The sequence below is a fragment of the Hyalella azteca genome, unplaced genomic scaffold (assembly GCF_000764305.2).
Source record: "Hyalella azteca isolate HAZT.00-mixed unplaced genomic scaffold, Hazt_2.0.2 contig9978, whole genome shotgun sequence".
Taxonomy (NCBI): domain Eukaryota; kingdom Metazoa; phylum Arthropoda; class Malacostraca; order Amphipoda; family Hyalellidae; genus Hyalella; species Hyalella azteca.
In genome coordinates this window covers 143,299-154,830 of record NW_025940034.1, presented here as the reverse complement: position 1 = coordinate 154,830, position 11,532 = coordinate 143,299, and the positions used below count along the sequence as shown (strand labels likewise).

Sequence of the window (11,532 nt, the reverse complement as noted above, 5' to 3'; positions counted from 1 at the left end):
ACTGAACTCGCGGTACCTGACTGCGGGTCTAAGTTGTGAAATGAAGTTCTTTAGGCAGGATTCGTAACATATCCTTTATTCTTTACTCTGGTGCGGGCAGCCGACGTCTCGTATAAGAGACCCGTTTACCCGTCTATTCTTATTAGTCCCTTTGAGATGCTAACACTGCTCCATTCTTGTCAACTTCTGTGGCCTGGTCGCTGACTCGAGGGTCCTTTCATGGGTGATGAACGATTTGAGACGTTTTACATACTTGAGAGCTTCCGCCTTTATACTGAGGATTACAGTCGACTTTCGGTAAGAAATAGCTTAATTGCTGAGTACTATTCTGATAATTTCAACTTATAGATAGTCTTATTTACACTATCATCTCGATGATAACTGTTGAAGAAGTCGAATCATCACGTCTAATGCCATTTATCGTTTTCGAGTTTCAAAACTTTTTCATGCAATTTTCGTCTTACTTTCAATTCACTTGAAGTAATGAACCGTTTCTCTTGTTTTTATTTACAGAGGCAGATTTTGATTATTTTTATTATAGTACCTACATTAATCACCATAAACCATTAACTTGACGTACCAGTAAATGAGGAACAATTTCTTCTTGTAATATGAGGATGACCAAATAAGTTATACTCGTAATTGTAGTATAAAACGGCCATCTTGTTCTATTTTCACGAAAGCAGAGATGGGCCTAATCTGACGTCTGATTTTAGTGAGTAAAGTGTGATAGAATTTATTCTCTCTTACTCAGGATTTACTGTAATCTTTGTTCCACCCTGAGTTAATCGCTCAAAGATGGCGCAGAGCGATTTTAGTCTTGTCCAGCGTATATACGAACTCGAATCAAGTTTGTCAGAGCGCCTAATGCGTTTAAGTTATGGAGATAAGGTGCAATATACGTACGATCCCATCCAGTACGCCAGTGTTCCTCACTGCAATTACCTACACATGTTCTGCTCTCCCAAGCCTGCTTCTCTAATGCTGTTGGGCATGAACCCTGGGCCGTGGGGTATGGCTCAAACCGGGGTTAGTGAAACTGTGGCATGAATTCGCGTATAAATTACATGGCATTGACAGGATTTATTCAGGCAATGTAACGAGCTTCTTAAAATACCTAGCGGGCCCTGTTAACGGTTTTATTCTATATATGATTTGATGGGAATAATCACTTTTTTATTATGCTTGTTACTGCTGAGAATGATTTCTCAAGTCAGAATTTAATAACCGGTCAGAACATTGCCAGACTTCTCCGCCGACTTGAAGGACATGATGTATGTGCGTAAATTCCGTTATGTTTTATGAACGGATGCTAATTACGCAAATCTAGAGACTACGCCCAGGAGGAGACCACATCAAGTAAGAGACCAAGTCAAGAAGAAGGTCCGGGCCAGGCAGAAGACCAAGCCAAGGAGAAGAAAACCAGGCTTCTTCGATATTCAAGGCTGTTTGTTGGTGCAGTAGTTCACAAACATTCAAAACGTGACCCAGACACACCTTTCGTGACCTCTACATTTACAAGCTTCCTAAAGATGCACTTATTTTCACTGACTTTACTTATATGTCTCATATGCTAATCGTAGCAGAAAACACGGTAAAAAATGGTTGTGGAAAAGGCAACAATTAATTATTATAAACAGTTACTAATTGTCAGTAATCATGACGACAGGGGAGTCTAGAAACCAGCTACTCAGAAGCAAGTGGGTGAAAAGAATTGAAGACTTTCAGGACGGTCTTGGGAAAACCGAAAACATATCGGTCCATAAATTGGAGCTACTGAGTTCAAGTCAATGAGCTCCAATGAAAGTTTTGCACTGCACCAGGAAGATCACCTACAGTATATCGAAAAGGATCACTGGCAACGGTCAGCTGTACGATCGCATTTTTTTAATATCTCAAAAATGCTCCTGAGCTCTTTTGCGATTGTTGATCAGAGTTTCTTGATCTCTTGTTACAGCTTCTGTGCAGAGATTTCTTCGACGACGACTTTTTTTCGAACGTTGGAATGAAGCAACATTTATGCATTTGAATTTTCCGAAAGAAAACTAGCTTGTTTGTGAAATCCTTGATGACATCGGCGACGACGAGCATCAACATGTGTAATCTGTGAGCTGCGAACGTGCCTGGTTGAGTCAGTTTGATGCATGAAGCTAGTCTGACGCGCTGGCGACATTTCAACTGCTCCCGATTGTCCTCAAACAACTATTCAATTTTATTTCCTAGAGCTGCTAGAAATAACTTCATTTCACTAAAAACTTTAATTGCACTAGTGAGGACATTGCGACTTGACAGATAATTTGCTACGTACAAATGAGAAGAACAAGTGGTTTTGTAGGCAGTAGGCTACCCATGTTTCGGCACGGAAAAATAACCTGGTATTGGGCTCTCCTTCGAATTAGGAAACGATTTGGATCTCATTTACCAAGGATGCTTTGAGAGCAGCAGAAAGCGTCTTGCAGACGAGAGCCTCACAGTGTACAAGGCAGTGTGTTTCTTGTGACGAAAAAGTTCTTATGCTGGTCCAGATTAATAAATCTTGACATGGAGGCTGGAGCCAAGCGAAATTGGAGCTCCCTCCCTGCAGAAACCAACTAACTTTGCCAACGAAAGTTGTTTGGGACCGTTATGAGAATTTGGACCGTTATGAGATATCTTTCATGCATTCAGCCCTTTTTATTGTCTATATATGTGTGTGTTACGTTCAAGGCCGCTCTCTTGGCTGACTCAGCAGCCAAGACGCTGGAACAAAACACTAGGGCCGCTTGTGAGTTTGAGCATCTCCGAGACTGACTGGAAAGTTTTACTGTCACCTGGATAGCTGAAAGTTCATACAGTGTGCCACTCAATGCCTCCAGAAATAGATTCACGACCCATTTGTCGTTAAAGACCAACACTTGCGGAATAACTGCTCTGTCGTAATAGTAAGCAATTGTTGCTGTTTGAAGTTATGAGTGCGATTTTATTATAAATTTATTGTTCGTTTGCCTCATTCACTCGCCGGTCGCCAGGTTCCGTTCGGCCACGTTGGCGTGGTGCGTGACTGGCTGGGAGTAACAGGAGAGGTTAGGAAGCCTTGCAACGAACATCCTAATCGCACAGTGCTTGGATTCTCCTGCCACCGAAGTGAGGTCGGAACTAATTTTTGGCTCAAGATAAGTTTATTTAATTGCTAATGAAACGTTTATGCGTCTTTTGTCATGGTATTTATGCTGAAGTATGTGTTAATCTTATGAGACGTTCTATGGAAGTATAATTTAAAGTTAATTAGTTTTAAAGTTGTACTTCTAAATTTTTACCTATTGCCTAGTAGATAATATTGTATGTACTACTTTGCAACCTTCGTTTAATGTGCTTCATTTTATCAGGTTAGCGGTGGTCGACTCTGGTCTTTGTTAAAGTTGCTTTGCTGTAACAATCCAAGCGTTCTTGCGAAATCAATTTTCCTCCATAACTACTGCCCTCTCCTCTACCTTACCTCCACCGGGACCAACGTTACTCCCGCAGACCTCAAGGTACGACGATCAGTTCTAACTTTAATTGATCGTGTGTGTTGACATAAGATCAGATTTGAGGGCACGTTTTCTTCACATTTACATGGACAAACGAAAAAACATTTATTTCAAAGGCTGCTTATCGCCGCCCCCTGGAGTCTCTGTGTGACGCGTCGCTGCACGATGTCGTGTCTCTGCTCGGCGTGACGGACATCTTGGCTGTGGGCAACTACGCTTGCAACGGCGCCCGTCGAGCGGTGGCTCAGCTTCCTGTGAAGGTGTTGTGCTTCAAAACCTGTCAGTGTCAATTAATCTGTCATAATTAATGATTAATTGAAATAGTATGACAATAATAATAACTGCAATAATAATTATTTGTGATAATTAATAATATGCCAGTTACAAGTATTATTACAATTATCACAAGTATTGGCGTAATTTGCCAGTATTACAATAGTGGGCATACGATAGTGGACAATATGTAAAGTATCCCTGATATAAAAGGCCGAATCACTTTCCATTTGAATAAAAAAGGCTTGTTTTTTTCACAATGTGCGACAAATATAACATATAAATATTACGAATAATTCAGAATCCTATTTTTATCTAGATAAAATAATCCACTGAATTAAATTTTAGCTCTCTCTTCCATTCTCATCCGTGTGTGTATTTTTCAGGTGCACAAACTGATGCATCCCAGTCCCCGCAACCCGCTGGCCAACATCGACTGGGAGAGCGCGGCGCTGCAGCAGCTTCGTCAGGCCGGTCTACTTGACCGCTTCCCGTACAACGGAGGTTCCTCCAACATCTCGTGATCTTGGAGGTTCTTAAGAATTTGGTGGTTCCTCCAACTTCTCGTGATCTTGGAGGTTCTTAAGAATTTGGTGGTTCCTCCAACTTCTCGTGATCTTGGAGGTTGTTTAGAATTTGGAGATTCCTCTAACTTTTTGTGATTTCGGATTTTCTAAAGAATTTGGAGGTTCTTTAAAATTCTTAGTGGCAAACAATTGATGATTTAGAAAGCAGTTCATTTTTTGATTCCTTTGAAAATTTAATACCTTATTATTACAGTTAGAAGCGTTAATCCATTATTATTAGAAAATTTAACACACTTCTACCTCTCCTATCGATATGAAAATTTGCACACTTGCGTGGATTCGGAGACAATGCATGAATCAATTGACAGATTAGATAATTTTGAAAATTTTAATTTTTATTAAATATGCTGCTAAAATTAGAAATTCATTGTACATTTTTAACAACGGAGACATTGCATTCTTTTGAAGTGTTGTCTTTAAAAAGTAATTTTTAAACGCATATTATTTTATCTTTATGTTTGATGATGCTGGTAGTATCCAAGATACTTTACTGCTCTACTAATAGGACTAAAGAAGGAAAGGGTCTGAAAAAGTCTCTGGTTTGCCACTATACTTTTGATCGAGAACCCCTTATGAGTACCACCATCTAATATTAAATATTAGCTGTTCATGTGGTATGGTTTTAAAGGGACGTAATTTAAATTAGTAGTATAAATTACTTAATTATGTCTATGTACAGTTAGAATTTAATATTGCGCCGTTAGTATCAACTGGGTGACGTGTGGCAACTTTTGCAAATCATCAGCAGATTATTCTGTATTTTATATTATTATCGTTATTAATTATCGTTATTAATTTCTTCTATTAGTCAATCCGTTTTTATTCGATTTAGTGCAGCCGATTTACCATCATATGAGAATAACATCTTTAGTTCATGTGAAACGAGACCGCTTACATAATTTGTGGTCGTTTTAGCTGCAGAAAAGAAAAATTTTGCGACTATTGAAGCATTGAAGTACATATAATTGCAGATTACTAGTTAATGGGATTGAATGAAGTATTCACGCTTTCAATATACTTTGGTTGATGATATATTAACTCATCTTATTTCTTCACATCAGGAAAAGCAGTTGAACGTCTACTCGTTCCCTACCTGCTAGCAAATTAGTTGCAACGATGGCTTGCATATTATCAGAGAAAGACGAAGCATTTATGCTCGCGGCTTTTGAAGAGGCACGGGAGGCACTACAGGCTGGAGAAGTACCGGTCGGTTGCGTGTTTGTACAACATGGCGTCATTATTGCCAGAGGCCGCAATACCGTCAATGCTACTCGCAATGCTACGCGGCACGCCGAGATAAATTGCATCGATGAAGTTTTAGCGTTGTCATCCCATTCTCTTCATGATAATTCGCATCAATTTTGTGCTTCTGGCGCGCAAGATGAAAAAGTTGATGGTCTACGCCATTCATCAACGGATATTTTCGAGTCGATTGACGTGTATGTGACCGTTGAACCTTGCGCCATGTGCACGGATGCTCTCGGGCAGCTGCGCGTTAGGAGCGTTACGTTCGGCTGTAGTAACGATAGGTTTGGAGGTTGTGGCTCAGTCGTCGATGTTCCCAGCATTTACAAATACGATTTCATGTTACGGAAAAATGTGTGTCAGGAAAAAGCAGTCCAGCTGCTAAAGGATTTTTACAAAGGAGAAAATCCAAATGCTCCGTCTGGGAAAGCGAAACGCAAGCTGCCAAGCTCTAAGACCTAAAATGAAGCTGTGGAAGGCAAGTCGCATTTAATTGCCATTGAACCTTCATATTTTAGCTTTTTCCGCTTATAGAGAAACTTTCCATGCTAAGCCATGATATGGTCTTATATTAAATCTTACTTTTACTGTTCCTTTGGTTCTCAAATTCACAATGAATATTTCAATCGGTGATGTTGCTGACTCATATATAGGACTAATTTTTCCCCTTAGCTTCAAGTCGAAGCCGAGTTCTATGCGATGAATACATAACTGGACTCAAATCTCTAAATTTCATTTTAACTTTTCAAATAGATATTGTCATTCGACATCGACAGAGCTCAAGACAATCATTGCTCTTCCTTATCTAGGTACGCAGATTGTCAACTCGTTTTCATTGCTGAGCGGAACTACTGATGAGTTAGGTTGTCGTGACAGCACCTCTTCGTTCACCTCTATTTTGTAAACGAAATTTTATGCTTGGGAAAACTCGAATTGATTTCTGAGTCATCTGTAGGCAGTTGATGAGAACTATTGTATTTTGGCATTTACGGCTGTTTGTTTATGCTTAAAAATTTCGTGTTCTGAAAAGATTGTCAAGTATGTAACGGTATATCGTTGCACACTCATGATTCAGTTGAATATTTGATGCGAAGTGTCGACGTTCAACGCTTACCGGCACTTTATAAAACTGCCGGATGTGTTGAGAGAGTCACATTTGTAACCATCTCGCGGAGCAATGTAATTTTCTTTTTTTCTCAAACCTCACAAGATACGAGTACATTGATAAGCAATTTTATAATGCGATTCGAATGTATGTACATTTTTATGACTATATTGAATCTTTTGCGCTTTTACATTAAATTAATTCGATTGATCTTCAAATATGATTATATAATCTTTGTTTTGCTATCAAGGTGTCTGAAATATAATTAAAATTTTCCAAGGTTTGCATGAGCATCCGTTGAACTTAAATGGTTTTATCTCGTTAGGCCTACCCAATTTTCCTGTACACTCTACATCATCTAATTAGGATTGAAATTGAGCGGTAATTTCACATTATCCATCAATATTATTTGCGAGTAGTGACGGATTCGTGTTTACAATTTCCACATACTTTTTAGGCTATTGTGTTCAGTGCGTTAAGTGAAGTACTCGTAGATATGGTAGAGGTTTTGATTGCACGGGAATTTACAATTCGTATGTATAAAAAGGAATTTGTTCAAGATACATCAGATAATGATCTGATAGGCTTTTGCATGAAGTTAATCGAGTGAATGGCTTCTGGAAATGCCTATCAGAATTTTCGATCGGATTTTCGATCTTCGATCTTTCAGATCGAAAAAAAACACAAAATTCCCTATTTTCGGGAATCAGAAGGTATTTCGAATTTCAAATTGTAATTTGAATAAAATGCTAGCTAATAAACTTGTCGGAATAACTGTTATGAGTGCATCGAGGCGGAAAAGTAAACCTTCAACCTTGTGAAGAACTTGCAACGGAATTTTCACCGTCCAAGGAATAGGCAAACTGAGGTTTTTGAAAAATCGAAGCGTCAGAGATATGATTACAATTTGGTTCTGGAGAAAATAAAATTGAAGTATAAAATAATGGTGAAAATTTATTTAACCTCTTGGTTTTTCGATACCAGACCAAATAAAATTTAATTGGCCTAACAAAAAGCTCTAACATCGATCTGCATGCAAGATGTCGGGGATGGACTGACTTTCCGTATTTAAGAGCTGGGGAACTCCATCCAAAGTCTTTCGAAGATAAACATTACCACCATTTAGCTGTTGTAGAAGAGTTGCTGTGTGAGGAATTTTGTGAAAAACATGAGATTATTATCAGAAAAAAACAAGCTACATAACATGTTTTTCAAGCTACAACAAGCTATGGAAAGATCGGGGTCCAAAGGCCGGATCCCTTGTGAATCAAGTCACGAAAAATTCAAGAATCGGCAACATGCCATGGGCCTATTTCTTCAACGCCGACACTTCTATTCTATTCTATACAGTGAAAAGATTAAGGTCGTCGCTTTTCATTGTATTGGCATTCGCCATGATGGGGTACCGTAATATGACGTAATGCGTTAACCGACGAATTATTGGCTTTATAATTAGTTCCTGTGATAATTTCAATTTCTTTAAGATAACTTCGTTTTGAAGGTTAAAGGGAGGTCAAGGTTAAAAGTTTCTCAATGTTAAAAATGGAACCAATATGGTGCATGTTGGCTGGTACGTTAGTCAAGGCCCAGGAGATGATGAGCCAGAGGAAAAAGCAGATTTATCGTACATGGACGATGAATATGACACCACTGCAAGTTTGAATGGATAATGAGTGTAGTATAGTAGTTTACTATAGTATAGTGATGTCGGCGCTGAAGAATAAAGAAGAGGCCTTGTGTGGCCTGTCGCCGATTCATATAATTTTCGTACTTGTTCACATGAGATCTAAAAACAGGTCCTTCGACCGGAACTTTTCAAAACTGCAGTTTTAAAGTATGAAAGCACAGCAAGTTTGAATGGAAAATGAGTAAAAGAACACCGCAGGTTCGGATGTGGATGAGTGAGAGGGAACCGCAGGATTGAATGGACATTGAGTAAGAGAGCACACTGGTATGAACTGGAAATGAGTTAGGTTAGACCACGTTGACATCGGAGATAAGTAAGATGGCAAATTTGGTTTGAATGAGCGACGAGGGAGAGAGCAACATATACATTATAGTAAGTATTTACTATTTATTTTAGTTGTTGGTTAGCCATAAAATATTTTCAAAAGTTCGAACACAGAAATGTATTGGGATACATTCTTAGACTATAGAAATGAACCCTAAAGTTTCACTGATGTGATGTAATTTAATTGCATTGCATAGATTGGTCAGACTTAATTATAGAAAGTTTAATATAACACATCAAACTAGGAATGACCTTTTTATGTGATCGTTCATACAAGAACCTGCAACAGAAACATTCTCGAGTTTGACATTGGGAACCATAAGAACATTTATTAACAGACAACATTCAGGATTTCTATTCCCAGGCTTGTGGGAGTGAAAATGGTTACTGTGAGCTCATGAGAGAATGTCTTGAATCATGAAGGACTTACTTCGTTTACTCTTATTTTTAATTCCTCCTGGACCACGATACTTTTGAGTTTCAAGTCCTTGTGGATTTGTTGCAAATTTCGTTTCAGAATCCTCTACCGCGTGTAAGTGTAAATTCTTGGAGTCACTGTTGTCGTAAAGATCTGTGGTCGGTTGATGATTGTAGGATATTTTATTGCAGTTCAGCAGTGACGAATGCCCCATTGTGCACGGTTTGTTAACGACACATGATGACCCCTGCAGTTGTGTCATATTGTGTTCTTCATTGCTGCCGAGAGTTGAATGTTGAACGAGCTGGAGTTGGTTTTCAGTTTCGCCACTTAATAATAGTTGTTGCACTTCGCAGTTATTGTTCAAAAGGCCTGATTGGACTGACTGCAGGATTGAGGCATTTTTAGCAGTCATGCTAGGAGATTTCCGATGCAATGCTTGATTCAATGCCTCGCTTTTATCATTCATTTGTTCCCCCTCAAATGTAGGAATGATCGTTGAATGCTTAAAAATTCGATTTTCTTGTGCACTGGCGGGATCATTAGCCTCGGGCAGCTTTTCTCTTTCCAAGGTTGATACGTTGGGTAGATTGAGATTAATGATATCATAAATTTTCATCGAATGCTGAGAGTTGGAAGAAGATGGGAGCGTCTTATTTTGAAAGAAACTCAATTCTGTACATTTTTCTTCAGATACATTTAAATTTTGGTGTGGATTTCCTGGTGTAGGCTGATATGAGCAAATATCGCCAGAAAGTTTGCAAGGAATGGTATTAATGGGTTTTAGGAATGTATTTTGCAAAAATGGATCTACGTACTCGCAGTTTGAGCTTGCAGTTTCGTTGTCCCAACGTGTTTGAAAGCCACGTAGAACGTTATCAAATTTGATCGAATTTCTGATGAAATCTCGGTCCTCGGTGTCAACATGATTGTCAAATTCCCCTTTGTACGCAGATAGTTCTTTTGGACCATGAATCCAACTTGTCGTCTGAGGACTCTTTGCAAAATAAGAGCTTCTAGAATTTGATATTAGCCCACTTAACGACGCATCAGCTTTTATCTGTCCGAGAACAGAACACGAAGAGCTTGAAATACCGTTACAGTTTGCTGGCTTCGCTTCCACGGATCTTCCACTGTTCGCCTCCACGGCATTTTGACTTGGAAAACTATCACCTATTTTCGACATATTTCCCGTTTCCTGAGTTTGTCGGGAAATTTTTGGTAAATGAATTGAGCCGAACGAGGTGGGTTCTGACAGTAGGCGCACATGCGCCAAGGATCGTAGGATTCTGTTGACGGAGGATATCGAGGGAAGGTGGCGGTCGCTGCAGACGCCATCACACAAGAGGCGGCGGCGGATCTCCCACGCAAAGATGCTCGGGTTGTCCTGCTTGTAGCGCTGGATGCTTAGCACTACTTCGGGTGTTGACACGCGTGGTTTGCTGCCACCTTCATAGAAGATTTAGACGAAATGCTTAATTTTTTATGGTAAACACGGGGTGGTGGTCAGGGTAAAAGCAATTGTACCCAAAACTCCCTATGGTCGATATAAAGATCAAAACACCTATCTTTTATGTTTTCGGGCAATGTTATTTGTTTACATTTAAATATTTCAACATCGGAAGTCATCTGACTCAAATTAAATGTCGAATAAGACAAATTGTCGCTGTTTGAGGGTTTGTAACGCTAAACAATAGTTAATGTTTTCATAGTATTTCTTCAGCGTGCATCTTACGACAGTTTACCTATTCAACAAATGTTTTTTCTTCTTTTTGGAAGCATATTTTTTACCTTCGAACGTCAAGTTATTAGAACTACACTAAGAATATTTCATCACTCACCTATAGTGCCTGGCAAGATGGACCCAGTCTCTGAGAAGCGTGCCAGTATCTTAGATACGCAGCCGTGAGATACAAGCAAGTGCCGTGATATGTCGCAGGGTCGGTAACCGAGCACCGCGAGCTGCAGGATGCGCATACGTGTCACTGCAGGCAGAGGGCGGCCATTGGCATAGCGTCCTCCTAATTGGTTGACGCCACCAGGATGTATTTCTGGCTGGGTGGTGGCTGGCCTCATCTACGCGTCGGGTATATTTTTAAGAAGAGAAACATGGACAAATATTACACAAGGAACAGTCATAAAATAAACAAATTCATGTGACTGGTAACATTGAAAATAGAGGTTTTATTGTGCTTATTATCATCGCTGGAATGACGGATAAGATGGAAAAGTAGGCTTCTGGAAATGAGTAATCTTCAATACGTTTTTATTGAATGATGCTGTTACGTGTTTCCCAATTAAAAAAAATTAGCATAAACTGACACAAATTTTGTCTACAGAGAATAGGAAATCTAGACAATAGCGAATATAAATCTTTCCATTGT

General features: G+C 39.3%; 3 protein-coding genes across 5 annotated transcripts; 2 read left to right on the top strand and 1 right to left on the bottom strand.

Moving 5' to 3' along the window:
* The first annotated feature begins 151 nt into the window (after positions 1-151).
* On the top strand, positions 152-5,492 carry LOC108680084 (single-strand selective monofunctional uracil-DNA glycosylase-like). 3 transcript variants are annotated; one of them, XM_047882234.1, is made up of 6 exons: positions 152-297; positions 3,009-3,128; positions 3,366-3,512; positions 3,626-3,769; positions 4,169-4,314; positions 5,431-5,492. In XM_047882234.1, the coding sequence occupies exons 1-5, from the start codon at positions 220-222 to the stop codon at positions 4,304-4,306; spliced, it is 627 nt and encodes a 208-aa protein (XP_047738190.1). In that variant the 5' UTR covers positions 152-219; the 3' UTR covers positions 4,307-4,314; positions 5,431-5,492. The 3 variants fall into 3 exon arrangements, with proteins under 3 accessions (XP_047738190.1, XP_018024332.1, XP_047738189.1); XM_018168843.2 differs by lacking the exon at positions 152-297 and adding an exon at positions 726-1,029; XM_047882233.1 differs by lacking the exons at positions 152-297; positions 5,431-5,492 and adding an exon at positions 726-1,029 and having other exon boundaries at positions 3,626-3,771; positions 4,169-4,235.
* Positions 4,841-7,640, top strand: LOC108680085 (tRNA-specific adenosine deaminase 2-like). Its single transcript, XM_018168844.2, has one exon. It carries the CDS (start codon positions 5,486-5,488, stop codon positions 6,074-6,076), a length of 591 nt encoding a protein of 196 aa, XP_018024333.1. The 5' UTR covers positions 4,841-5,485; the 3' UTR covers positions 6,077-7,640.
* Positions 7,641-8,998: 1,358 nt separating this feature from the next.
* On the bottom strand, positions 8,999-11,224 carry LOC108680083 (paired box protein Pax-1-like). Its single transcript, XM_018168842.1, has 3 exons — positions 10,990-11,224; positions 10,416-10,597; positions 8,999-9,010 (listed from the first exon to the last, which is right to left on the bottom strand). Exons 1-3 carry the CDS (start codon positions 11,222-11,224, stop codon positions 8,999-9,001), a joined length of 429 nt encoding a protein of 142 aa, XP_018024331.1.
* Between the last annotated feature and the right edge of the window lie 308 nt (positions 11,225-11,532).